The 27,351-nt window shown below is 35.8% G+C and overlaps 1 protein-coding gene across 3 annotated transcripts in view; it reads right to left on the bottom strand.

Moving 5' to 3' along the window:
* The window catches only part of UBE3D (ubiquitin protein ligase E3D), a 158,087-nt gene that overhangs the window by 102,574 nt on the left and 28,162 nt on the right, over positions 1-27,351 (bottom strand). For all 3 annotated transcript variants that reach the window (XM_080805554.1, XM_080805556.1, XM_080805555.1), the window contains 5 exons: positions 23,461-23,689; positions 16,968-17,037; positions 8,499-8,568; positions 7,159-7,267; positions 5,135-5,298 (listed from right to left, as the gene is read on the bottom strand). In XM_080805554.1, coding sequence (XP_080661680.1) covers positions 5,135-5,298; positions 7,159-7,267; positions 8,499-8,568; positions 16,968-17,037; positions 23,461-23,689 — 642 coding nt within the window. The remainder of the gene's footprint in view (positions 1-5,134; positions 5,299-7,158; positions 7,268-8,498; positions 8,569-16,967; positions 17,038-23,460; positions 23,690-27,351) is intronic.

The following is a 27,351-nucleotide window of genomic DNA, read 5'->3' as shown; positions in this document are numbered from 1 at the left end:
GAACATTCTAAATATATTACCTGTTACTTTTTATGTGTGCTCAAGGAACTAAAACCATAGTTACATTTGCTATTTTCCTCTTTTAGACTGCCATCTGGCAATCCACACTTCCACCAAAAAAATAAATAAAAAAAAATAAAATAAAATTGCAGCCAATTGGACTAAAATAGTTAATGTACCACCCCACGTGCCAAAAATATGCCAGGGAGTCTATAGTTTACTCAGTAATGACCCCAAAGAAAGAAACTAATGTCTCTTAAACATCAATGTCCTTAAAGACAAAAGCAAGTAACTCACAGGATGCTTACCCAATGTAGGAAGTTCCTTTACTACCTTTGGGGGATACAGAGTCAACCAATAGTAAAAGAAAAAGCAAAACAAAAAAAGTTACATACAACAGACAAACTGAACTCATCAAACTTATTTATTATGACCCCAAGACATAACATACAAAGTTTTTTTTTAAAAGTCCACTAATCAAATACAGCAGAACACAACTGACTATAGTCATTGTATTTCCAGTGTCACAGGGATTTGTTAAGAATGAGTGAAATAATGAGACAGTACACTGAATCCCTGTCACTCTCTAGAGAGGCAGTGTAAAGATTCTTCACAATAATGAATACAGGTTCACCACTGTAACTTACTCTACTACCAAGTCCCTTTCCTTAGCACCCAAAAGCTGTCAAAAGACAAACTGGCACATCTGAACTGGTATGTCCTTTGAGTTCTCTTTCATGAATCCATAAAAGCAGACTATGGTAACAAGAGCCTACAGTCACCATAGATGAATAGTAATTATCAAATATAAAGATGAGCAGAAAACTATGAACCATTCACTTAACAAATGTTTTGTTAAATGTGACCATAAATTGTATATTGAGTACTTCTACAAGAACTCATCTAGGGGCACCTAAGTGGCTCAGTCAGTTAAGCATCTGCCTTAGGCTCAGGTCGTGATACCAGAGTCTTGGGATTGAGCCTCACATTCCGCTCCCTGCTCAGCGGGGAGCCTGCTACTCCCCCTGCTTATGCTCCCTCTCTCTGGGGGGGGGGGGGGCAGAAGAAGAAGAAGAACTCATCTAGATGTAGTAATGAGCAAGATAGATGAGGTCCTGATTCACACTAAGTATACATCCAAGCCCAGGAATTCTAGTGGAAGCATCAAACATTTGGGAAAAGCAACATCATGAAACAAAGTATCAAACACAAAGAATCTTTCAAAGAGCACAGAGTTAACACCCAAAGGAAAGAGTTAATGGAGAAAACAGAAGACTTGAAGCATCACTATTATTCTCAGATATTGAGGGAATATTTCATTTCTAAGATAAGAACAGATTGTGACAGGAGAAAATTCTGAATAAACACTAACATTTAGATATATGTGTATGAAATCTTAGAAAAACAAAGATAAAGAGAAATCCTATAGGTTTTCAGAGAGATATAAGAGATTATCAGGTATTCAAGGACTGGCTACAGTTCAACTTTAAAAGAACTATGAAAGGGCATATTTTATCAAAGCAAACAGTGAAACAAAGACCATAAAGTGAAAAACAAAGGGCAAAAAGATACATACTATAACACCATTTATAAATATTTTTTAAACATCAAATATTTTCATGGAAATAGACATAAAATAAAAATATAAAGACATTTATGGCCGCCATACATGAGTGTAAGAGGGAACGAAATGGGGGAGGGCTTCTTTAAGAAGAAGGAACCACTAGCAGCAGAATCATAAATGATCTCAACATAGAGGAGAGTGCATGAGATGGGAGAAAGAAGAAATGTGAAACTTTATTAAGAGTCTTTTCTTGCTCTGGTGAAGAGTGTGGATACTAGTTAGATCAAGAAATTGATAAAAAAAAAAGTTTAAATACATATGTTAGAAGTTTCAGGTTAACCACTAAAAATCATTTTGAAATAGGTATTTTTTTTACTTCCAAATCATCAAGAAATGATACAGAGAAGACAACCAGTGTCAAAGACCATAGACTAAGTTCAACTAAATCAATAATCACAGTAAGTATGGGTTAAATTCACTTTTACAATAGACTGCCATATTGGGAGTTTGTTTTCACCTGTTTTTTGTTTGTTTTTTAATGGACCATTTATATTTGCTTTATTCCAACACCCACCAAATATCTATATCTTTGGCTAATTCTTTTTTTTTTTTTTTGGCACTTAGTTTTTTTTAAGATTTAAATTCAATTAATTAACCCATAATATATTATTGTTTCAGGGATATAGGTCTGTGATTCATTAGTCTTATATTATACCCAGTGCTCATAACATCACATGCCCTCCTTAATGTCCATCACCCAGTTACCCCATCCCCCCACCCACCACCCCTCCAGCACCCCTCAGTTTGTTTCCTAAGATTAAGAGTCTCTTATCTTTTTTTCTCTCTCTCTGGTTTCATCTTGTTTCATTTTTTCCCTCTCTTCCCCTATGATCCTCTGCCTTGTTTCTTAAATTCCACATATCAGTGAGATCATATGATAATTGTCTTTCTCCGAATTCACCTGTTTGTTTGTTTTTTTAATTTTTTAATTTAAGCAGGCTGCACACAATGTAGGGCTTGAACTCAGGACCCTAAGATCAAGAGTTGCATGCTCTACTGACTGAGCCAGCCAGGTGCCCCAGTCAGTTTCAAAATATCCACCTACATGGTTTATAAGGTACATGTTAGCAAGACACATACCTAAGACAAAATAACACAGGACAGTTGTAAAAAAAGAAATGGAAAAACATTCCCCTTTTCCATGGGGCTTATATTTCAAGACCCCCCCAGTGGATGCCTGAAACCCCAGAGAGTACCCAACCCTATATATATTATGCTTTTTTCCTATACATACATACCTATGATAAGGTTTAATTTATAAATCAGGCATGGTAAGAGATTAACAAAAACTAGTAATAAAATAGAACAATTACAATGATACATAAATGTGATCTCTTTCTCTCTCAAAATACCTTCTTGTACTGAACTCACCCTTCTTACGATGATGATGATGTGAAATGACAAAATACCTATGTGATGAGATGAAATGAGGTGAGTGATGGAGACACTGTGACCCAGCTAGCTACGACTGACCCTCTGACCGTACATCAGAAGGAGGGTCATCTGCTTGTGGATGGCAGGTACCACAGGTGAGAAACCACAGAACATGAAACTGCGGGTAAGAGGGGACTACTGTACACCAAATCAGTAATTTTTAAAAAAGGAAAGTAAATATAATATTAACATTACACAAACTGGAATTAAATGCATCAAATGGAAGGAGAGCAAAATCTCTCACACATTAAATATGCAATTAGTCAACATGTCATGGCACAAGCATTTATGTACCTAAAAACAGCTTCAAAATACATAACGCAAAAACTGATATCAAAATCAGAACAAAAAAACTTCTACAATCATAGTGTGATTTAACATGCACTCAAAAATGCACATTTCAAAGGAATAAAAAATGTGAAAGGTTTTAATAAGCTTCACTATGTAAGTCTAAATATACAAAAGCACACACACGCACAAACACACACAAGAGAGGATACAAGCAACCAACAGCTTAAAACGTGACTATGTATTAGGCCACACATGCACCGAAGTCCCCAAAGCATCAAAGCATAAGTGACAGTCTCTGATCACACCTCAAAACAACACAAGGGTAATCATCTGGACTGTTTCATTTAGACTGGCATCAGATGGGCAAAAATCTAAATGGCAGTTTGTGAGGCTTCAGGAAAGTGGCATTTATAGAAACTTGAGGTAGGAGTATAAACGGCCAATGCCTTTTTTACACAGTAAGTTGATACGATCTATCAAAATTTTAAAGTCATACCTTTGCCGCAACAATTCTACTTCTAGAAATCCCTCATAAAATAAGTACACATAATTACAGAACAAATTTGTGTAACAACACAGCGCAATGCTAATTATAGCAGGAAAACAGTAATAACCCAAGAATCTAACAACAGAAAAATAGTTAAATTAATTATAGTATATCCATTTCATAAAATGCCAAGCACTGACATGGAAAGAATCTCCAAGACTCTACAGTGTTGCTTTTTTTTTTTTTAAGTGTAAAAAATACATCTGTATCATTCAAATTATGTTAAGATAAAAAATAAATAGAAAAAGGAGTTGAAGAATACACAATATACTTTTACTTCCGGAGAGGGACATGGTGGAGAACTTTTATATTTTACTTTATATATGTCTCAACTGTTTGAATATTTTATGATTTGTACTGCTTGTACAATCCAAAAGAGAAAAGAGCAATTTTTCAAAATATCTTATTTACTCCCCATAAAAAGACTGGGATCTTCCTGTTCTTATTACAAATTTGATCAAACTCATTGGAGAGAACAGAACAAGGGTAAACTTCCAAATGTTCCCTCTGCCAGAACACTGTTCTCTCAGATAAGGCTCACTCCTTCACTTCCTTCGAGTTTTCCACTTAAATATCATCTTATCTGAGAAAACTTCCTTGACTTTTCAATATAAAATGACAACCTCCCACACCTATTCTACTGCCCCCCAACTACTTTGCCTTGCTTTCTATTTCACTGGAGTACTTTCAACACCTGTGTCTTAGTGTCCCTATCTCTAAAATGAGGGTGATAACAGTATCTATCCCACAGGGTTGATGCTAGGCTTCAGTGAGCCAGAGCCCTCGGAGGAGTGCCGGACTCTCAGTAGGAGCCCCATCAGTCCATGATTTTATGCCACTTTTGCGGATGGTCCGCCTTCCCCCTATTACAATGGCACACCCAGGAAAGAAAGGACTGTGATTTGTTCACAATTGCATCCTGAATGCCTGGAAAGTGCTTTTATCAGTAAATATTCATAGCTGTTGATGCCTGATTTAGCACTGCAGCCATATGCACAGACAGCTGAGATTACAAGAAAAAGATCAATTATTTTCAGTAAAAGCAAGCTTTCTGCAACTAACATGAACCATCTGTAATAATTCAATCTATTTTAAAGCCTAACATTTAGCAATAGGACTCCTAGAAGCTTCAAATAGGGAGTTGGTATGGTACCATTTAATTCATTAATTTCTCAACACCAAATGGCAAAAGAAACTAAAACATAATGTGGAATGAGAAAAATGAAAGCACAACTTACTTTGCATTCCTGTTTTTGATGCATGGCTGGTAGAGGACCTTGACGGCATTCCAGGCAGAACAGGAATCTGCCTTCAAGTTATCTTCCAACAGGGGGAACTTTTTGATACTTTTGGAACTTCCCAAAGATTCAATCACCAGACTGTCTGAGTTTAAAAGCCATAGCTAAAGATACGGAGAGAAAGGTCCAAGTATAAGGACATTATCATCACCCTATCTCTATCTCATACCACTAAAAACAAAATACACACAAAACTATAAAAATACCAGAAAAAAAAAAAGACAGGAGAACCCTGAAATAATTTTTAAGTATGGTAAGTCTTTCAAAGTGTAACATCTGGTAGAGCTGCTGAGATCATAAAGTTTAAAAAAAAAAAAAAAGACAACCAAATAGGAGAAAATATTTAATATGTAGATAACAAAATTATTATCTGTAATATATAGAGTTCCCAGGAATTAAGAAGGGGGCAAAAACAGCCCAACAGAAATAAAGGCAAAGAATATGAACAGAAGTAACAGAAGAAATAAGTGATGAACATATATAAAAATGTTAATAAGGAATGTATAAATCATATGCCACCATTTTTCACTTATTAGATTGGCAAGTACAGAAAGATGGTGACATTCAGTTCAATAGAGGGGTCTGGACTGCTGGTGGAAGAGGGTTTTGGGATTTGGATGCATGCTGTTCATTGAGGGGCTCAGCTGGAGTCAGACTTGAGCTTGATCCCACGGGGAGCTCTGATGCAAGAATGGCACCCACATTGTCTGTCCCACCTCAAGACAGGAGGCCTCTGCTTTCTGTACCCCAGGGTCAAATCACTGGCAGTAGACTGACCAGGGCAGGGGTGGGGAAGACCCGACTTTATGAACAAGGTGGCACCTGTCATGTGAGGGCATGCCTCTGGAGACAAGGCAGCTGAGCACCATTAGCAGCCCACATGTCTCAGCAGCTGGGAAATGGGCGCACCAGCCTGAGTAAGGAGGACCTGGGCGGGGTACCAAGAATGTCTCACTATATGGGACAAATGAGTACATTTTCTGGTGGGTGATAATTACCAGTTTAAAAAACACAAATTCTAATACCATCTTAGATTAGAAAGGTCTATTTCTAAAGAAGTACTAAAATATACATGCAAAGATTATTTTCATTGAAGCACTGTCTTTAACAGCCACACACTGGAATTCTAGGCATTAAAGACCCTGGTCTATATTTACACTCACAAGGAACAATCCTTATGATATACTGTTGAGTGAAGTAAACATGATAAAGAAAAATGCTCGTCATGTGATTCGGGTATGTTTCACAAACAGAAAAGCAGAAATGTGAGTGTATGAACAAGAGAGCTATACACAGAGAGGGAGAAGACGCTGATGGACACACCACACCGTTAGTAATGTTTACCTTCAAATCCTACGATACAGCAAGATGAGGAGAGAAGAAAAGTTGGGGGAATAGCACTTCTTTTACATTCCTCATGTTGTCTGAATGTTTCAAGAAGGTATTACTTTTATTACAAACAAGTTTTTTGAATTTATTTTTTTAAAGATTTTATTTATTTATTTGACAGAGAGAGGGAGAGAGAGGTCTCATGTTAAGCATTCTCACCCCATACACACATACACAAAAACAGGTACAACAGAACATATTTTAAACAGGAGAGTATCAAAGGGAAAAATAGGGGAAAAATCAATAGGGGGAAAAAAGTGACAGAAACAGAATTAAGTTATAGTGACCAAGAAAAGCCATGAACAACTTAGAGTGAAAAACTTTATTTTGTGGTGTGAGCAGGAATCAGGTTTTATTTCTTTCTATATCCCTAGCACCTAGCACATAGAGGCACTTGATCTATTGTTAATCAAATTAAGGGAGTTGATTTTGAATTAAACTGATATTACAAACTCAAATTTCTGATCATTTCTTTTCTAGACCTGAGACTTAAAGAAAAAAGAATGGAAAGACTAACGAATTTCTGCGACCCTGGATTACCATGCTACAGAAAGCTGGGAGAAATCACTTCTTACCAGGATGTACGCTTTGCCATCATGACCTTGAATAGTGAATCTAAAAGTGCTTCTAGCAGCAGAGAGTTCCACTAGACACTGGGCGATAACACTCTGTACAAACTGAGACCTGTTTGAATAGAAATAAATTTTCACAATGTGCCTCTCATAATAACTCTAACTGGCAAGAGGACCCAAAAATACCCACAGGGTACCTAAAAGGCAGACGTGTGTGCAGCCTGACTTTTCTATACGCTGCCCATCCCTTCACAGACTGTGCTAATGTGGATTTTAATATATATTTTTTTTTTTTTTGGATTTTAATATATTTTAATGTATTTGTGTTTCCTCCAGTCTTCTTATAACCTATTCTCCAATCCTTAACACACTTCCCATCCCAAACCTAACTATTCCCCTTGACTGAATAAAAAATACTGTATTAGTCAAGTCAATATTCCATTTGTGCTGCCCCACATTAAACGGTAAGTTAAGAAAGGCGAGGTATTTCATCCCAAACATTAGACAGTATTATATATGATGTCTTCCATTTGCATCCATCCCCTCAAAGAGTCAGAGCTGAGGCACAGAATCAAAATATTTACAGGAGGATAAGTTTTAAGGTTATATTCAGATTGCTATGATATCTAGATATCCATAAATAAACTGAAATAGTTAACTTCTGTTTGCAAAATAAAAAGATTCAAAAGAAAGAAAAAGCTAATGGATTTAGTGGCTAAGTAACTTTTTTTTTTTTTAAAGATTTTATTTATTTATTTGACAGAGAGAGAGAGAGATCACAAGTAGGCAGAGAGATAGGCAGAGAGAGAGAGGGGGGAAGCAGGCTCCCCGCTGAGCAGAGAGCCCAATGCGGGGCTCGATCCCAGGACCCTGAGATCATGACCTGAGCCGAAGGCAGAGGCTTAACCCACTGAGCCACCCAGGCGCCCCAGTAACTTTTTTTTTTGAAAACACAGGAGTCATTTGAAAACTGACTCATGTTTCAAATTTAAATAAGTCAAATTAATCCCAGAAATAATTATTCAAAAACCTACTGGTGATTAAGTTATGAGACCCTGGATATATGACAAATAGAAAGAAGCACAAAAAACTTTCAGGTTTAGAAGATTTATATGATGAGCACATTTATTTATGCCACTATGTAATAAACAAACAATAAATGAATCCTCGAGTCTTTTGTATGTGTGGTTTGGTTCAATTGCCTCAAAGCCTTTCTTGAAGGTTTTTATTTTTCTTTTCCAAATAAAGAGAGGTATAAATAAAAATGAATTCCCAAATAATTAATCATACCTATCATTCTCCACATTTGAAACTGCAGAATAAACTTAATTTGCTATTTGTACCTTGGTATGATAGAAAATTTTCTTTCAGATGGCTGAATAATTATCTCCGTCATATAAAACTTGGTGGTTTCTAGAAAAAAAATAGGAAAATTAAAATCTAATTTTAAATTGAAAAACATTTTTATGGTGTGCATACTGGTCCTAATTACAATATCCCAAACTAAATATTTTGTACACATACTGGTAAAATTCACTTTCAGTAAAAATTTTCCCAAAATGACTTAGTGTAAGACATCAACAAGACACAAGGAGAGCATCCTGAGACTTGGAGGGGCCTGGTGTTTTAGAACACATGCCCAAGTGAATCCTGGCACAGCGACACTCTGTTCACACACATGGAAGGTTAGAAAAATCAACCACATTACAGCCATAGCTCACTTAGTAGAAACTAGTCATTTATTTCCCCATTTCTATAGTCACAAACCTAGGAGTCACTGGAAAAGGCTTTTGAATCACAGTGTCCCAAAGCCCAGGAAAAGATGCTGTAAACCTCACATTAGTATTTCCCAGAATCTCACTGAGTCTATTAATGCACAATTCCCAACAAATCTGGTTATCTAATTAGTTTATAGAAAAATTTGAACAGTAAACTAAGTATCTGATAGAAATGAATAGAAACATAACCATTCTGAATTTTTAAAAAATCCATGAAAAATGTTTCTTTTCATTAATAATAAAGAAAATATAAATCAAAAGGAGATATTCTGCAGCATCAAATAAATATTTGTGAATGACAAAACATAGCAATGATGATGATATGGAGAAATGGGTATACTTAGACACATATTGCTATCAGAACTGCAAATGATACATTTCTGGAAAGCCACTTAATGAAGACCTTAAATATATTCTGATGCCATCATTAAACACCTAAGAATTTATCTCAAAAAATATTCATACCTGTAAAAATGCTTGTATTAATTAAACTGAAAACAAATTCTCTAAAAATTGAGAATGGGCTAAACAATTACACATTTAGGCAAGTGAATTCTATGCAATCATTGAGAATGGTGTGCCAAATAATTTTAATTATCTAAGTAAAATGGAGGGTTATTCTCAGTACATTTTCTGAAAATGTTTTCAATTGTTCAATATAACATACAAAAAAAGGCAAAAAAAATCAATAGACAGTTTAACAGCGTATTACATATCTAGAGCAATGATGATGAATTTATCTACTTCTCCTTTAAGTTCAATTTTTCATTTTGCTATTTTGAAATCATGTTACTAGATGCAGAATTGCACCTTTTAACATTACGAAGTGATCCCTTCTATTCTAGCTGCTGTTGAACTATAACTTAATTCTATAATTTTAATCCTGTAAGATATTATTATTATGGCTTTATGCAGTTAGCATCCCCTTAATGTCTCCCACATATTCACCACTGTCTATACCAATCCTTCGTGAATTTAGACCTTCTATTTGGGATGATTTTCTTCTATTCTCTAAAGGTAGAATTCTATTCTTCCACAGGTATTTCTTTTAATTAAAAAAACCAAACCAATAGAAATGAATTATTCTAGTTTTTGTCAGAAAATATCTATGTCTTGATTTACAGCAGAACATTTTCACCATATAAAATCCTAGGTTAACAGTTTTTAACCTTTGTGCACACTGACACTTGGATTCCATTGTCTTCAAACTTTCATTATTACTGCTCCTTTGAAAGTGATGTCATTTTTCTTCAATTGTTTTTAAGATGTTCTGGGTTTTGTTTGTTTTGCTGTATCATTTTGTATGTCTCACTATAGACTTCTTTTCCTCTTACTTGGGTTTCATTTAATTAGAATTCTTGGACCTCCTCAACCTTAAGCTTACTGTTTCTATCACTTTTGTAAAATTCTTAGCAATTATCTCTTCAAATATTGCCCCTTATATTTCTTTTCCTTCTAGAAGTCTAACTAAAAGTTGGTTAGAGTACAGAGGTTCCTCAAATAGAACTACCCTATGATTCAGCAATTGTAAAACTAGGTATTTACCCAAAGAATAAAAAAATACTAATTTAAAGCGATATATGCACTCTGATGTTTATAGCAGCATTATCAACAATAGCTAAATTATGGAAAGAGCCCAAATGTCTGTTGACTGATGAATGGTGGTGTGTGTATACACACACACACACACACACACACACACACACACACTGAAATATTACTCAGCCATAAAAAGAATGAAATCTTGCCATTTGCAACAATGTGGATGGAGCTAAAGAGTATTATGCTAAGTAAAGTAACCCAAAGACAAATACCATATAATTTCACTCATATGTGAACTTAAGAAACAAAACAAATGGGGGCGCCTGGGTGGCTCAGTCAGTTAAGCATCAGACTCTCGATTTTGGCTCAGGTCATCTCAGGGTTGTGAGATCAAGTCCTGAATCTGGCTTGACACTGGGTGTGGAGCCTGCTTAAGATTCTGTCTCTCCTTCTACCCCTCTCCACACCACTCCACTCTTTCCCTTTTAAAAAATTTCATAGAGGAAAAAAAGAGAGAGGAAAATCTTAACTACAAAGAACAAACTGATGGTTATAAGACTGGAGGTGGGTAAGAGGATGGGTTAAACAAGTGATGGGAATTAAGGAGGGCACTTGTTTAATGAGCACCAGGTGTTGTATGTAAGTGCTAAATCACTAAACTATACACTTGAAACTAATATTACAGTGTATGTTCACTGGAATTTAAGTAAAAACTAAAAAAGCAAATAAACATGTTAGATCTTCTTGGTGTATGTTTTACATCTTACTTTCTCCTCTATTTTTGCCTTGTCTCTCTGTGCTGGATTATGGATTCTTCTTCTTATCTATCTTCTATTTACGAATTGTTTCTCCAAGTTGTACACAATCTGCCTTTAAATCATCCACTAAAGGGGAGCTTGGGTGGCTTAGTTGGTTAAGCATCTGCCTTCGGCTTAGGTCACGATCCCAAGATGCTGGGATTGAGCCCCACATTGGGTTCTTCGTTCGGTGGGGAGCCTGCTGCTCCAACTCTTCTCCTGCCCCTCCCCCTGCTTGTGCTCTCTCTGTCAAGTAAATAAGCAAAATCTTTTAACAAAAATCATCCACTAAATTCTAAATTCCCATTATATATATTTTTTAGAAATTCTATTGTAGATCTTTTCCAAATATGCTTGCTGTTGTTTCCTTTGCCTTTGATACCTTCAAACCTCTTATACTGTTCAATACAGGAAAGCATGATTGTTCCAGTTTACGTGTGTTGATTCTAATAACAGAAGTCTGTTTCTGTTTGTTTGCTGCTTTTGTTAGTTCTTGTCGACGGAAGTCTAGTTTACTTGTGTACTTATTTATCTTTGGTTGTATGGGGAACACTGTACTTGACAAATTATTTGTGGGAATAATATGAGTTTTACAATGAAGGCATTTTACTCCAGAGGTGATTTGCATTTCACTTTGCCAGGCGTATGGGTGTTATAGTTATTCCAAGGCAGACTAACCAAGATCAAGACTTGAAATTCCCTGAAGTACCAAAGGATTGATACAGGTCTATAATTCCACGGGGCCGTTCCACTTCCCATTCACCTTCACAGTAAGGGTTTGCCTCTTTAGGGTCCCAAAATTTTGTTCAGAGTTGTCTACTAGGTTCCCTTTTGGTGTAGTCTTTAATTTATGTCCTTACTTCTCAAACCAATCAAAATAAAAGTTCTAGGTGCACCTGGGTGGCTCAGTTGTTAAGCATCTGCCTTCAGCTCAGGTCATGATACCCGGGTCCTGGGATTGCTCATGGGAAGCCTGCTTCTCCCTCTCCCACTCCCCCTTGCTTGTGTTTCCTCTTTTGCTTCATCTCTCTCTGTCAAATAAATATTTTTAAAAAACAAACACATAAATAAATAAAAGTTCAAATTTTAGAGAACTGGCATATTGCAGGGAAAAGGTGGATTCTTTTTTGCTAACCTCTGAGTTTGCTCGTGTGGTAATTTACCCATATATTTTCTATTTATCTTGATCTTCATTCTTTCCCGTGGATTCCAGTCCATTTGTTTTCTTTCACTCCAGCCTGAAGAACTTTTTTTAGCATTTTTTGTAGAGAAGATCTGCTAGTAATGCGTAACCTCCCTCTATATGAAAATGCTCTTAGTTTTGCCTTCATTTTTGAAGGATGGTTTTGCTGGATATATAATTATTAGCTGACAGGTTTTTTGTTGTTTCTTTTTTCTTAATTTCCTTCCAGCATTTTGAATATCTCATTTTAATGTCTTCACTATTTCTGCAGAGTCAGCCTTAATTGTATCACGAAGTTCCTGTATGTGATGTTTCATTCTTCTCTTGTACTTTTAAGATTCTTCATCTTTGGCTTTTATCAGTTTGACTACAATGTGCCTGGGTGAAGTGTTCTATAATGTGTTTATCCTACTTTTCATTGCACTTCTTGGATCTAAAAGTTAATGAATTTCAGCAGATTTGCTAAGATTTTAGCCATTGTTTTCTACAAATATTTTTTCATGAGTTATTCTTTTTCTTCTTACCTCTGAGATTCCATTTACACATTAACTGAAACATTTTGATATTGTCCCACAAATCTCTGAGGTCCTATCCATTTTGATTCAGACTTTTTCCTCTCTGTTCTTTGCTTTAATTTCTATTAATATACCTTCAAGTTCAATGATTATTTTTCCTCCTGTCATCTCAAATATATAGTTTAGCTGATTTAATGAATTTTTTAGTTACTGTAGTTTTCAGCTCTGAAATTACCAATGGTCCTCTCTCTGTGAAGTTTCCAATTTGTTGAGATGTGCTATTATTTCACTCAAGAGTTCCCCCCCTTTTAATTTTTAGCCATATTTATAACAGCCACTTCAACATCTTTGTCTAATATTTGCACTTATTCAGTACCTGTATTTTGAGTCCTGTTTTTTAGTATCGATCACTCTTTTCTGTTTATTTGCATGTCTAATAATTTCTAAATGGCAGTAGGACACTGTATGTAATATAATGTTGTTATTCTGGATTTTGTTTTGTTCTTTTAAGGGTTGTTGACTTATAATAGTCAATTAACTAGCCTGGACTCAAACTATGAAATATGTCTTCCCACAAAGTGTAGTCGCTAATGTTTCTGCTCAGTTTTATTTTGCTTACCCTGGCTCCCTAGAGAGTATTCATTACACCTGCACAGGTTAGCTGTCAACAAAATCCGGGGACAGGTTTTGATCAAATACCTCAAACCATTAAGGCTCCCACCTTCTGCTGCCCAACTGTGTGTGGACTGAGAAATGAAATCAAAGGCATGGGAAATGTGCAGGTCTCCCCGAGCTTTCAATTCTTATTGAACTCTCTGGAATCTACTGTGTGCATTTAACAGTCACCCAGAGCTCTGTGAAGAAGTTATCGTCTTAGCCCATCCCTTGCTTTTTGCTTCCAAAATCTCCCTCTTAAATTTCTAGTTTCTCCTTTCCCTACCTTGAACCTTACATTATTATGACTATAATGATATCATGGTAATGTTTCCTTTCTTGTTCAGCCTTCCATTTTCCTGCAGTGAATAACTGCTTTCTTTTTCATGTGTTTAGTTTTCCAAGCACTTTTACCTAATTCTTCCCATCTGATGAAATGGCTTATCTCAAGACTGTTACATGCAGTCAAACAAACCAAAGAATGTAACAGTTTCATTTTGTAATTGGAAAAATGTTTATTGCAGTCTTTTCTCCTTCACTTCAATCTAGGCTATTATTCCCAAGGCCTGCCCCGTGTGTCCCTCACCCTAGGACTCCCTTATCTGTGTTAGATAATCTGTTTCCCAAATCCCATGTCTTCTCTCTAAAGGTTAAATCCTTAGGTTTGGTGAGATATATCCTATGGTACATTTCTAAGGAAAATATACATTTGAGGTCTGTGTTTTGAGACATTGCATTCTCAAAGCTGTACGTGTTATCTTCATACTTGATTCGATAATTTGACTGTGATAGAGTTATGGGTTAAAAATCTTTTTCCTTCCAAATTATGAAGGCATTACTTCACTGTCTTCTAGATTTCAACAATGCTGTTAAGAGTTCAATGTCATTCTAATTCCTGATCTCTTGCTTTTTTTCCTCCGGAAACTTCTTCCTTGGTATTCAGAAATTTCTCAATGATATAGCTTTGAATAGCTTCCCAGGCATTGCATTAGTCATACTGGACGTGTAGTGGGCCCTTTCAGTTGAGAAACTGAAGCCCTAGCTCTGGAAAATAGCCTTGTAATGTTTTTGGGGGTTTTTGTTTTGTTTTTTTGTGTTTTGTTTTGTTTTGTTTTTGTTTTTGTTTTTTTTTTAGTATTTATGTTCTTTGATAATTTCCTAAACTCTGTTGTCTCTATTCTTTCTTTCTAGAATTTCTATTAGCTAGAGGCTGAATATCCTAAAATTCTCCATTCATTCATTCAACAAATATTTACTGGGTACCCACTATATGCCAGATATTTAGTGCTGAGGTTACAGTGATAAATGAGATAGACAATATCTCTATCTTCAGGAAACTTACGTGATGATTTTTTTTTAATTCCTTTCCGATTTTCAATCTCTGAATTTTGGTTCTGATTTATGAGATAAAATAGTTCCTTAATTTATTTTCTAGTCCTTTGATTAGGTTTTTAAAGCAATCACATCTTTCATTCTATATTCTTTGAATTATGGAGGCAGTATTATTCCATTTCTCTAAGAACATTACTTTTGTTAAAGATTTTGTTCTGTTTTATACATACTCCAATTCTCCTCAGTGCCTTAATTCTGTCTACTTCTTTATTTCTTTACTTCTCTTTTACAGTCTCTTTTATAGTTAGAGGCTTGCTCAAGTATCTGTTGATTCTCAGCAATCCATTCATATTTAAGGGTAAGGTAATAAAATGCTAACAGGAGAACTCTCAGGTGTAGGTACAAGGCTTATTGTCTATAGGATGGCTGAATCTAAGTTCACTCTATTGTTGAAGGAAGCTTACAAATCAGTGTCTCCACATCTCTTCTCTGGTTGGTATCCTTCCATTTTTCAAGAGTCTTCTAATCTCCTGCCTTGAGAGTATAAGCAAGTTGTAAAGAGAGAAAGAATCTTAGGAGTCTTACAGCTCCATCTAAAAATGTTGAGTTAGGCATCCTTCCTCCAGCTCCTTGTCTCAGACTGCTTTCCCTGTTACCTGCTGCCTCCAAATTCTGAGGAGACCAACTCTGTGGCTCTACCGTGGGTGCCAGCTCCCTCCTCACTCAGATGAACTACAGAGCTACCAAGTGTGCTACCACACCTCTCAGCTTTACAGCTTTCAAAACAGTCTGTGTATACCTCTTGTTTACATCACTGTCGCTTCCTCTCCATATTTCTTTGTCTGTGTGGATGTACATCTTTTTTATTCCTTAACTGACGTTTTAACTGGTTTTCAGGGAGAAGAGAAAAGAATTTAAAAAATCAATTCACCTAATTTGACTGAAAGCCTTAAACTGTTCTAAGTTGTTGGTTAAAGTGCTCCGTTTCATTCTCCAAAATGATGCTGAGGGTGGCATCCTCTACCACTACTCATTCTTTCTTTTCTGTTCACTTTGAGCAAGTAACTACTTGCCAGATTCTGATAATTTTAAAATACAAACAAAAAAGACCACCATCTGCCTTCTTTTAGGTACACTAGCTTCACTTAAATCCCATCTTCTAATTATATTAAAAACAATTATTCATCACCTACAAAGCTAATGCAGAGTGTTGTAGCTCTCCAGACATTTTTAAACCTTATCTTTAAATAACGAGGTGATTTAATTATCAGGATTTTATTATATTTGAAAGCGGTATAACATAGACTTTACATAAATACAATGAACACTACTGGGAAAAGAACAGGAAGAGAGCACAAAACTCAGAATGTGGTTTCTTTCATTTCAATCCCCAGCCCTAAAATACAGCCCTGAGGAAGAGGGCAGCCAAGAAAACTTCTTCATCATCTCCAACAACCAATCCTGACTGAGTTGTACTGAGGAAAAAGCTCCACTCTTCTTTAGGACAGACCCAGGTACAAACTTTATACTATTGCTTTATATCCACAGAGAGGATATGAAATATTGAAAATGACCCAACTTCTCAATGCTTAAAACTCAATACTATGTACTTATAAAGGTCAAAATACACAAACTTCTTGGCATGTTGGATGATATGTTAGCTAATTTCTATTTTTTTAAGATTTTATTTATTTATTTGACACAGAGAGAGAGATCACAAGTAGGCAGAGAGGCAGGCAGAGACAGAGAGAGAAGGGGAAGCAGGCTCCCTGCTGAGCAGAGAGCCCGATGCGGGGCTCGATTCCAGGACCCTGAGATCATGACCCAAGCCGAAGGCAGAGGCCTTAACCCACTGAGCCACCCAGGCGCCCCTAACTTCTATTTTAAAAATCATCAATTCTACAACATATATTAGTTATCTATCTTCCATATAGATTTCCTATAAAATCTCCTTCTACTCTTTTTTAACAAGAAGGCAATCATTTTGGCTTTTTTATTATGAAATTCTTACCTGATGACATGGTCTCTCCCAACATTACCTTGCAACGCTTACAAATTACTTTGGTATTTGCCTTTGGTTTCTGTAGAACAGAAAAATGTCATTTAAATGTCATTCAGCTTTTCTTTAAAGGAATATATAATTTTAACATAGTCTCTAGAGTATACATTGAACTTTACATTTTATTTTGCCCTCTACTAAATACTGGGAACACATTTAGCTTGTATGCATAATTCACATGCACAGAGATCATTTTTTTTTTCAAATCTAAAGACAGAATAATGATTAGACTGATTTTTCTAAACCTAGCCACTTCTTGATAATCTAATTGTTGTAAATAATTTGAACAGCAAGCACCTTACATTTCTAAAAAGCACTTCCAAACATCCATTACCATTTAGGATAGGCAGATGGTGGACAACAAAGGCAGACAGAATAGGTGACTTGTCCCAATTTAGGTGTCTAGAAAACAGGAGAATCAAAAACTGGAGCCATTATTTTGATTCCCAGTCCAGTATAATTTATGTAAAAGTAATCTGTAATTCATAACCACTCACCAGAAGTCAAAATTATCTAGCCTACTCATCTAATTCTATTTTTCCACTTAAGATAAGCATTGTAGGGGTGCCTGGGTGGCTCAGTGGGTTAAGCCTCTGCCTTCGGCTCGGGTCATGGTCTCATGGTCCTGGGATCAAGTCCCGCATCGGGCTCTCTGCTCAGCGGGGAGCCTGCTTCCCCCCGCCCCCCTGCCTACTTGTGATCTCTCTCTGTCAAGTAAATAAATAGAATCTTTGGGAAAAAAAAAAAAAGATAAGCATTGTAACTGGAAAAACTGGAAAGTGTTCTGAGACAAATTCCTGAAGCATTTTTAAACTTCAAAAATCTAAATTCATCATTTGGAATACAGCTTAAAGGGCTAGCATCCCTCTAATCATTAAGCAAAAAAAAAAAAAAAGTTCTTTTATATTCAGAGAACAGATTGGTGGTACGGTGGTAAAAATGGGTGAGGGGTCAAAAGGTACAAACTTTCAGTTACAAAACATGGAAGTCATGGGGATGTAATGTACAGCATGGCAACTACAGTTAATAATACTGTATTATATATTTAAAGTTGCTAAGAGTAGATCTAAAAGTAACATAATGTTTTATGTCAGTTATACCTCAATTAAAAAAAAGTTACTGCTTTGTAGTTTTTTTTTTTTTTAAATAAGAGATTATGTTATAAGCAATAGCATAGTGGTTAAGAGCCCTGAGTATGGACCAGATTTCCTAGGTTTCAGTCCCAGCCCTGTTATTTACTACACACATGACCCTGAGCAAGTCAATTAACCTAGTTTGGTTTCTTCACCTGTAAAAGGGAGTTAATAGTAGTGCTTAACTCCTAGCATTGTTTATTAGGATTTAAAAAGTAATATTATAAAGCCCTGTCCTGGGCACATGGTAAGTACTAAGTAGAGGTTACATAAACAAAATATACTTTTGGCATACATCATTCAGGATAGGCTGACCCATACCTTCCCACAAAGGGACCAGTTTTTTGCCTTTTACTGGACAGCTACTGTGTATTAAGAATCTACCAAAAAAAAAAAAAAAAAAAAAGTTTTCTTCACATCCATCACAAAATCTCTGTTAAAGCCCTACAACATTCTTTTCACAGAGATACATGGCAATGTGGCAGAAGTCATATAAAAGTGGGCAGGGAAAAGAAATTTCTGCAACTCTGGCCACCTGAAGTCATCTCTCCTGGGAAACCACAGACTAGAGTGCTGGTCTAAGTAAGGAAAGAATACCTTTCTGATGTGGGCTAATGTGTGTATTGACCTAAGGAATCTTAACTGATTAAGGTAAGTTTGAGTACCATCACACTTTCCTTGGCATTAATCATTATGTCCTGAAAAGCTGCATAAGAGGCACATTTAAACTGAGTTCCATGTATGTGCTGCTAATAACTGATAGAGCTGATATTTGAATCTAGATCCCTTTGTTGCTAACACTTGTGTTTCTATGTCCACAATAGCTAAACTACGGAAAGAACCTAGATGTCCATTGACAGATGAATGGATGAAGAAGATGTGGTGTGTGTGCACGCGTGTGCACGCGCACGCGCGCGCACACACACGCACACACACTGGAATACTACTCAGCCATCAAAAAGAATGAAATCTTGCCATCTGTGATGATGTGGATGGAACTAGTGAAATAAGTGAATCAAAGAAAGACAACTGTCATATGATCTCACTCATATGTAGAATTTAAGAAACAAAACAGAGAACTATAGGGGAAGAGAGGAAAAAATAAAACAAGACAAAATCAGAAAGGGGTACAAACCATAAGAGATTCTTAATCTTAGGAAACAAACTGAGGATTGTTGGAAGGGGGCAGTGGAGAGATGGGATAACTGGGTGATGGACATTAAGGAAGTCATGTGATATAATGAGCAGTAGGTATTATATAAGACTGATGAATCACTGACCTCTACCTCTGGAACTAATAATACATTACATGTTAATTAATTGAATTTAAACTTAAACTTTTTAAAAATAAATAAATAAAACTTGTGCTTCCAAGCACTATGGCAAGTGTTTTCCAAACTAAGTCATAGAATCAGCTCAATGGGTTACAGCCTGCATTTAAAAAAAAAAAAAAAAAAAAGATGAAATAGAGGGGCACCTGGGTGGCTCAGTGGGTTAAGTGTCTGACTCTTGATTTCAGCTAAGGTCATGATCTCAGGGTCATGAGATGGAGTTCCATGTCAGGCTCTGCACTGGGTGTAGAGCCTGCATAAGATTCTCTCTCTCCCCCTCACCCTCTCTCCCTCCCCCCACACTAAGCTCTCTTTCTTTCTAAAAATAAAAAAAATTAAAATAAAAAGATGAAATAGTATAGAAATATCACAGTACTTCAAATAGAGTATAAGCACTGCTTCAAGAAACTTTTAATTGCTATGTGTTCATATGTGTTATCAGATCTTGATATAAAACATTATTTCTGGGTTACTTGGGTGGCTCAGTCAGTTAAGTGTCTGCCTTCAGCTCAAGTAAGGATCTTGGGTCCTGGGATCCAGCTCTGCATCAGGCTCCCTGCTCAGCGGGGAGTCTGCTTCTCCTTCTCTGTCCCTCTGCTTGTGCTCTCTCTCTCTCAAATAAACAAGATCTTTTTAAAAATATGTATTTCTTATTTAATTAGAGGTCAAAAAATGTCAAAGGCACAGACACAGAAACTAAGGCAGGTGACAATCTGTTCAGATGTAGGCAAGGATATAGGAAGAAGACAGCTCAGAAAGCAGACATGCTCAACTGTGAAGTTTGACATTTGGGCAGTTTCATGCTTTCTTACAATAAAATCTATCTGTATGGCTCCAAATTGGTATTAAACACACTTTTTAAAGGACCTATTTGTATGAGTTAAATCAAACCAACCTCATTAAATGTTACCAAAAACTAAAGGCTTTACTAAAAACTAATACAGGGTATAGAAGTAGCAATGCTAGAGAAGAAGAAATTTTTCTATTCTGAGCAGAACATTTTTCATCAGGTGCTCTGTTATATATTTCATTTATAATTGCTGTTACAGCACATTTTGCTTTGTAATGAAGTAGGAAGTAGGAAAAGTGGTTACTTATCGGTTAAAAAAAAAAAAAAAGCAGTCTACCTTTTCAGGAAACTGGTAATCAGGATTCTAAAATATGATCAATAAAAAACAAATGATCTCAAACAACCAAATGTGTGATTTTGATTCAAACAGATAGTAGAAGCTACCTTTAATAGGACTGATAAAATCTGTATATGGTCTGTATTTTATCATCAAGAGATAATTGGTCATTTTGTCAAATGTGAAAAGACACTGTGGCTATTTAAAAAAGAAAAATCCATATGGGATGAAATTACATGCCTGGGATTTGCTTTAAACTACGGGGTCAGGGGGAGGGAATTAAAGGGACAGAGGAAGCCTACTTTATGAATCAAGAGGACTGATATATTGAAGTTTACAATTCTTTCCTTTTTACATTTGTGAATGTTTAACAAAGCTCAACACAGTATTTTAAGAAAATTTAAAAAACAAACAAACAGCCTTATAGATTTAACAAAACAAATGATCAAAATCAATAAATTATTGCCAACTACCCCCAGAAAGAAAAAAAAGCAAAGCTGTCAGTCACACTTGCCAGATGTAATATAATCAAAGTTCAATTTCATTTGTTCCTTAAAACAGCTTGAAGTCACAGTGTGACTATACTTTCTAAGTCTAGAATACTATTATGAATCTTATAAAAGGCTAAAGTGCCATCTTTATCATCCTATTATAAGATGCTGGTAGACACAAAAAAATAGCATAACAATAAATAAATGCAAGAAATAAGGAAATCTTCAAGAGTTTCTTGATAACAAAAGAAAGGTATATACTACCACATTAACAGGCACAAATAACATACTGTATACTCAAAAAGGGTATTGAGGGAAAGAAATAAGTGTTGGATTTTATTTGTTTATGCTATTTTTAAAATGAGGCTTTTTAATTAAAATATGATAGCACTCGAAATTCTGTTGAAAGAGAAACTCTGTTTCGTAATGCATTTCTCTTGACTGGTCCTTAAAGGAAATAATAAAGCAAGCTGTGCGGTGAAGCAGCCTAACAGTGTGGGAACTCGACATCGACAGAGCAAACATCAAAGAAGGACCTTGTTGTAGACTAATTAAATCAATATATCTGAGAGACGGCACCACTGCTCAGAGATGTGGATTAGCCTCCTGTCCTCGGTTTTATTTCCCTTTGTGTTGTTTCAATTTCTAAGGACCCTTGATATTGTCTCGCCAAAAAAAATGTTTCCCAAGAGATATCATTAGGATGCTGTGTCACCATGTGACATTTCAAAACCCTGCTAGATGGCTAGACTTGGCGATATGAGAAATAGGTTTTCAATAGCACAGAGCACACAGTCTTGTTCCCACAGGAGCCTTGAGAGCACTGTTTAAGCAGTCCCTCCAAGTATATGTTACTATTTTGGTCACAGGCATACTCTTTCAACGGCTGCGATATGCAATTAAAGAGAACTTCCATCTAGGCTAACTTGGAAACAATCTCGTCAAAGCAGCTTGTCATGACAGGAGTTTCCCACAGTCTCCTTGATACTAAACACTGTGCCGTCTGAATATGAAGGGTCTTCCTTTAACACATAGGATGGCTGTTCACAATTAAGAGAAATTCTTGTAAATGACATCATATAACTGATAAAGACGTAAGTGTGAAGAATATATTTCCATATAGGGAAGGGAAACTCATGGTTTCTCTCATTTAATCTTTTTCCTCTCCTCTTCCATTCACACCTTGCAAATATTTTAAAAATTTAGAGCTTAATTGTGAGAATGAAAGTTAAAACACATAGGACAGTGAAGTATTAGTCTATAAATTTAGATTAAAATATGATTTTAAAGGGCACCTGGGTGGCTCAGTGGGTTAAAATATGATTTTAACATAACCATTTTAAACATAACAGATTTATATTAACTTCTTACCATTTGTTTTTGAAAACTATACAAGGATAAAGTACTATAATTTTAAACGAACCATATTTAGGTAAAGGGATGGGTGTTTATGGTGAGAGATAAGGCACTTAAATAATTCTGATAACTTCAATCTTTGATGAACTTCCTTAATCTGCCCTCAAAATATAAAACAGTTCTATAAACTAACTTAAAACCTGAGAGCTGCCCAACTAATGCACATTTCCTGAAGTGGTTCAGTTTTTGTTACAAAAATTAAATGAAGTTTAATGTACAATGCTTTTATTCCTACTGATAATCAGATGTTAAAACGAAGATTGTCTGGCAATGATTTTCTTTACTTATTAAATCAGATCTGTATTGACTTGCCATCAGGAGAATGATTTCTCACAAGGGCCAAGTCAATGCCATTGATTTTCTTTTAAAGTAAGGTAAACCACTTGTTCTCTGCAGTGAAAGGAAGCTGCTTTCTCCTTAAAGCAACTTCTATAGCAAGGGGCAGCTGACCTCACATGGTCCACCACCAACTTGGAGTTGGCAGCACAAGCTTCATTTCCACATTTGGACCCCTCCACTTTCTCTTTTTCCTGATGGCATCTGCTTTTATGACAACAACAGAAGTCTTAACTAGGGGCAGACACAGGGAAATACCTAGGCCTAACTGTATAGTACATATCATGGAATAAAAGAACACTTTTAATTCAAATCAGACTATATAGATTATGGTATGTTGTCCTAAAAACAAGAAAGTAGGGCATTTTGGTTTGTAAAACCCAATTCTATGCATGAAAAAGTCCTCTTCCTCCAGCCCTAAGCTGTTCTGGTCTAAGGCCATATGCTCTTCCTCTATCAACAGAGTAGAGTTGGTGAATAGAGACAGTTGAAAATCATGGATTTTGGTCCTTGGAACAGTATGTATAGCATGCTGTAATTAAGAAAAGATAGGAGAAGCCAGTTTCTAAGCCAACCTCCAAATTAGCATTTATTTTGAAAAGATATTTTACCAATTTAAAATGGTTCTCAGAAGGACACTGTGTCTCCACTGGGGCTAGTTCAGGTCTTGGCTGCCATAAATCACTTCTTAAATTCACCAAGAAGAAAGAGTCTCCAATAAAACAGTCATTCTCTTGTGGATGAAGAGGCTTATTAGCAAAGGGGTCAGGATGACAACACCATTCTTCAACTAGCGCTCCCCAGTTCTCACTCGGCAATGGGAGCACCCGGAGGAGCTTCCTAGTAGAGAGAGGAAGAACAATTTTTAAAGAACAAAATGGAAATGTAGCATTGTCTTAATTAAATCAGCATGAAAGATAAAAGAAACTCATTAACCACATTGTCTGCAATGATGATTTTTCCCCCCCAGATTACAAAAGTAATATATACTTACCCTAGGCAGTTTGAAAATGTATAAAGGTATAAAAGAAATAAAAATCACCCTTTCCTTACCACCCAAAGACAAGTAACTACTTTGTAAATGATGGGTTATTTCCTTGCAATCCTTCCAAGAAACATAACTGTATGCATGTATGCAGTCTGGGATCAGAAGTTATACACCAACTGTATCTTGCTTTCACTGTTTATTTAGTTATATTATGATTCTTAATGACTCCATTCTATTCTACAGGCTTGCCAAAACTTTTAGATCATTCCCTTACTGGTGGGTATTCAGTTTCTCAGTATCAACAACCCTGTGATGAAACTTCCTGTTAAAAAATTTGTATACATATCTGACTATTTCCTTGGGAAAAAAATCTTGCAAATATGAGATCATAATCACAAATGATATCCATATTTTAAAACCCCACACATATCGGCAAACTGCTTTTCAGAAAGGCTTTATGAATCTATAATTCTTCCACCTACCTTCTTCAGAATACTATCACTTTTCCACGTAAGGGGTGAAAATATTCTCCATATATACCGCTTTAATTGGCAACTCTTTAATTACTAGTGAGATTGAACTAGCTCTCATATTTATTGACCAGCATGTTTCTTCTATGAGTTGTGATCAGTGACTATTTTCTAATGAGGTATTAGTATGTTCTTACTAATTTTTAAAAGTATATTCTATCTTAAGAATATTAGCCTTCATCCATCATCTTTGACAAATACTTCTTCAATGTTATTGCCCTTTAATTTGGTTTGTCTTAAATTTCAAATTACCTAACCCTTTCTTCTGTGATTTCTCCCATTAATTATTTTGCAATAAACTTTTTATTTGGGAGTAATTTTAAATTTACAGAACAGTTTCAAAAACAGTATAGACAGTCCTCATATACACTCCACCCAGCTTTCTCTGAGGTTAACATCTTATATAACCGTGGAAGATTTGTCAAAACTACAGACTTTATCTGGGTTTCCCTAGTTTTTCCATTACTGCGCTTTTTTCCTTTGATCTAGGATCCAATTCATGATAACATACTGCCGTTAGTCATCATGTTTCCCTAGTCTCCTTTAGTCTGCTACATTTTCTTAGTCTGTCCTTATTTTTTAGGACCTTGAAATTTTTGAAGAGCAGTGGGTCTGGTGTTTTACAGAATATCCCTCAATTTAAGTTTGTCTGATGTTTTCTCAAGATTAGACTGGGGTTACAGGTTTGGGAAAGATACCACAGAAGTGAAGTGACCTTCTCAGCACATTTTATCAGAGGGTACACTCTCTCAATCAATATGACTTATCACTGTGCTGTTAAACTTGAAAATTTGGCCAGCCAGTATCTACCAGGTTTCCCCACTAATAAAGCTACTATTCCTCCCTTTGCAAACTCGATTCCTTGGAAATGAGTTACTAAGCCCAGACCACACTTGAGAGGAAAGAAACTAAGCTCTACTCTACTATTACTTTTCATGTTTAAAAGAGCCTCACAATTAAGTAGGCCCTTATATTTGTTACCAGTTCTGGTTTTTTTTTTTTCCAATGGTTTCATTTTTTTTCTGGATAACAACTGATACCTCAGACTTTATCAGAAGAAAAGCTAAACATGATTTATCTCTATTCTACTCTAAATTAGGGAGATCCATAGTCTACGAGGAGAAGAAATATGGGCAGAATCCTAAGAAACTTCAAAATAATTAATCCTGAGAAAAACTGAGAATAAAAACATGTTCATGGTCTTCTTAATGCCAGTAAGTAGTGCGAATGTTTAAAGCAGCCTGAATACTTGCACACCTCTGTTCCTATGCACAGAAACATATGCTAAGAGTCAACTGTATTTGATCACAGACCTGTTTATGCCACTTATACCTTATTTTAGTTACATAATTTAATTAAATAGTATGTAAACCAAGGAAATACAAATTGCTATTCCCCTGAAACTAAAAGTTTCAGACAAAATAAAAGCCAGTTGTTAAAAAAAAAGAAATTAATTGGTAAGACATGGAAGATACAACAATAGAACATTGGAAAAAGGGAGGAAGAGTAAAAATCTAGAAAAGTCTACAATTCCATTGCTTTAAGAATGTCTAACTTCTCCTTCCATTTAAGAAAACAGAAACTAGAACTTGTAGATAAAAGGGTTAACAATGAAATATCTGATAGTAAAAATAAAAGCTACACAACAGTGGAGTCATGTTCAACAAAAAGATACTGGTTCCATAATAAAATATTAGTAAATTAATATACATTTGCATGTTTTAAGTTAAAATATTTGAGATGCAAATGTTTCATTTTTTAATGATTTCCCCCATGTTAATCCTTTTTCCTTTATCTCCTCAACTATGAGTCTCATAAAAAGACTCTTAACTACAAAGAACAAACTGATGGTTACCAGAGGGGAGGGGAGTAAGGTGATGGGTTAAGTAGGTGATGGGGATTGTTGTGATGAGCACTGGGCTGTATGGAAGAGCTGAATCACTAAACTGTACATTTGAAAATAATATTACACTATACACTAACTGGAATGTAAATAAAAGTTTAAAAAAAAAAAAAGAACCACCAATAAGAAAATGACAGGTGAACATACTACTTTCTCCCACTGGAGTCTCTGGAAAGTGAGTTGTGGAAGCAGGTCTTTGGGCAGCAGTTCCATGACCACCTCATCCAGCTTCTCAAGCATTAGCCCAAAGCCAAGATCCACAAAGGCTAACAGCTGCTCCATTGCACTGATCCACCACAGGCCTCTACCCAGTAATTCTGGATCCACCAGCAACAACAAACCCAGGGAACCATCAAACATTCCACCTAGAGCCCTACCAGCAAGTGCACTCATGGATTGCTTCTTGGCTATTTGATCAGGGATCGAGGAGAGGGATTAGTAAATATAATGTGATTCACTCTCTTACTATTTAATGGTTATTCTTCTAGATCTCTTTCTTCCTGTTCTTATATCAATATAAAATTAAAATATATTAAAATGTGTCAATCTAAAGAAAAAAGACAATTACAATATGGAAGAGAGTAGACATTTAATTTATGAATCCAGAGGACAAATAGGAAGAAGAAAGACTGATTTTGGTTTAACATAAAGAAGAACTTTCCCTTTCAAATTAGGAAATGTACCCTAGTAGCATCACTCAAGCTGCTGAGCTTGTTTAGGATATTAAGTGATTCTTTCAACAACCATTTTGTAAGTCTTCTATGAGTAGGCATTCAGTCGACAAAAAATATTAATACAGTTCCCTCTCTCAAGGCACTCAGGGTTCCAGCAGGAGATATAGACCTATGAGCAAATAATAAAACTTTATAATATAAATATCACAAATGCTCATACCAAAGTAATGGTTCTAGGGAGAAGGAGCAAGATAGCGGAGACATAGGAGACCAAGATATCATCAGGTCCCAGGAGTTCAGCTAGATTATTTATCAAACCATTCTGAACACCAACATATTCAACAGGCGATAGAAGAGAGGAAGAGCAGCAACACCAGGAACAGAAAATCCACCACTTTCCAGAAGGT

This window comes from Martes martes (assembly GCF_963455335.1).
Source record: "Martes martes genome assembly, chromosome: 6".
Taxonomy (NCBI): domain Eukaryota; kingdom Metazoa; phylum Chordata; class Mammalia; order Carnivora; family Mustelidae; genus Martes; species Martes martes.
This window is presented reverse-complemented; position numbering and strand designations above follow the sequence as displayed.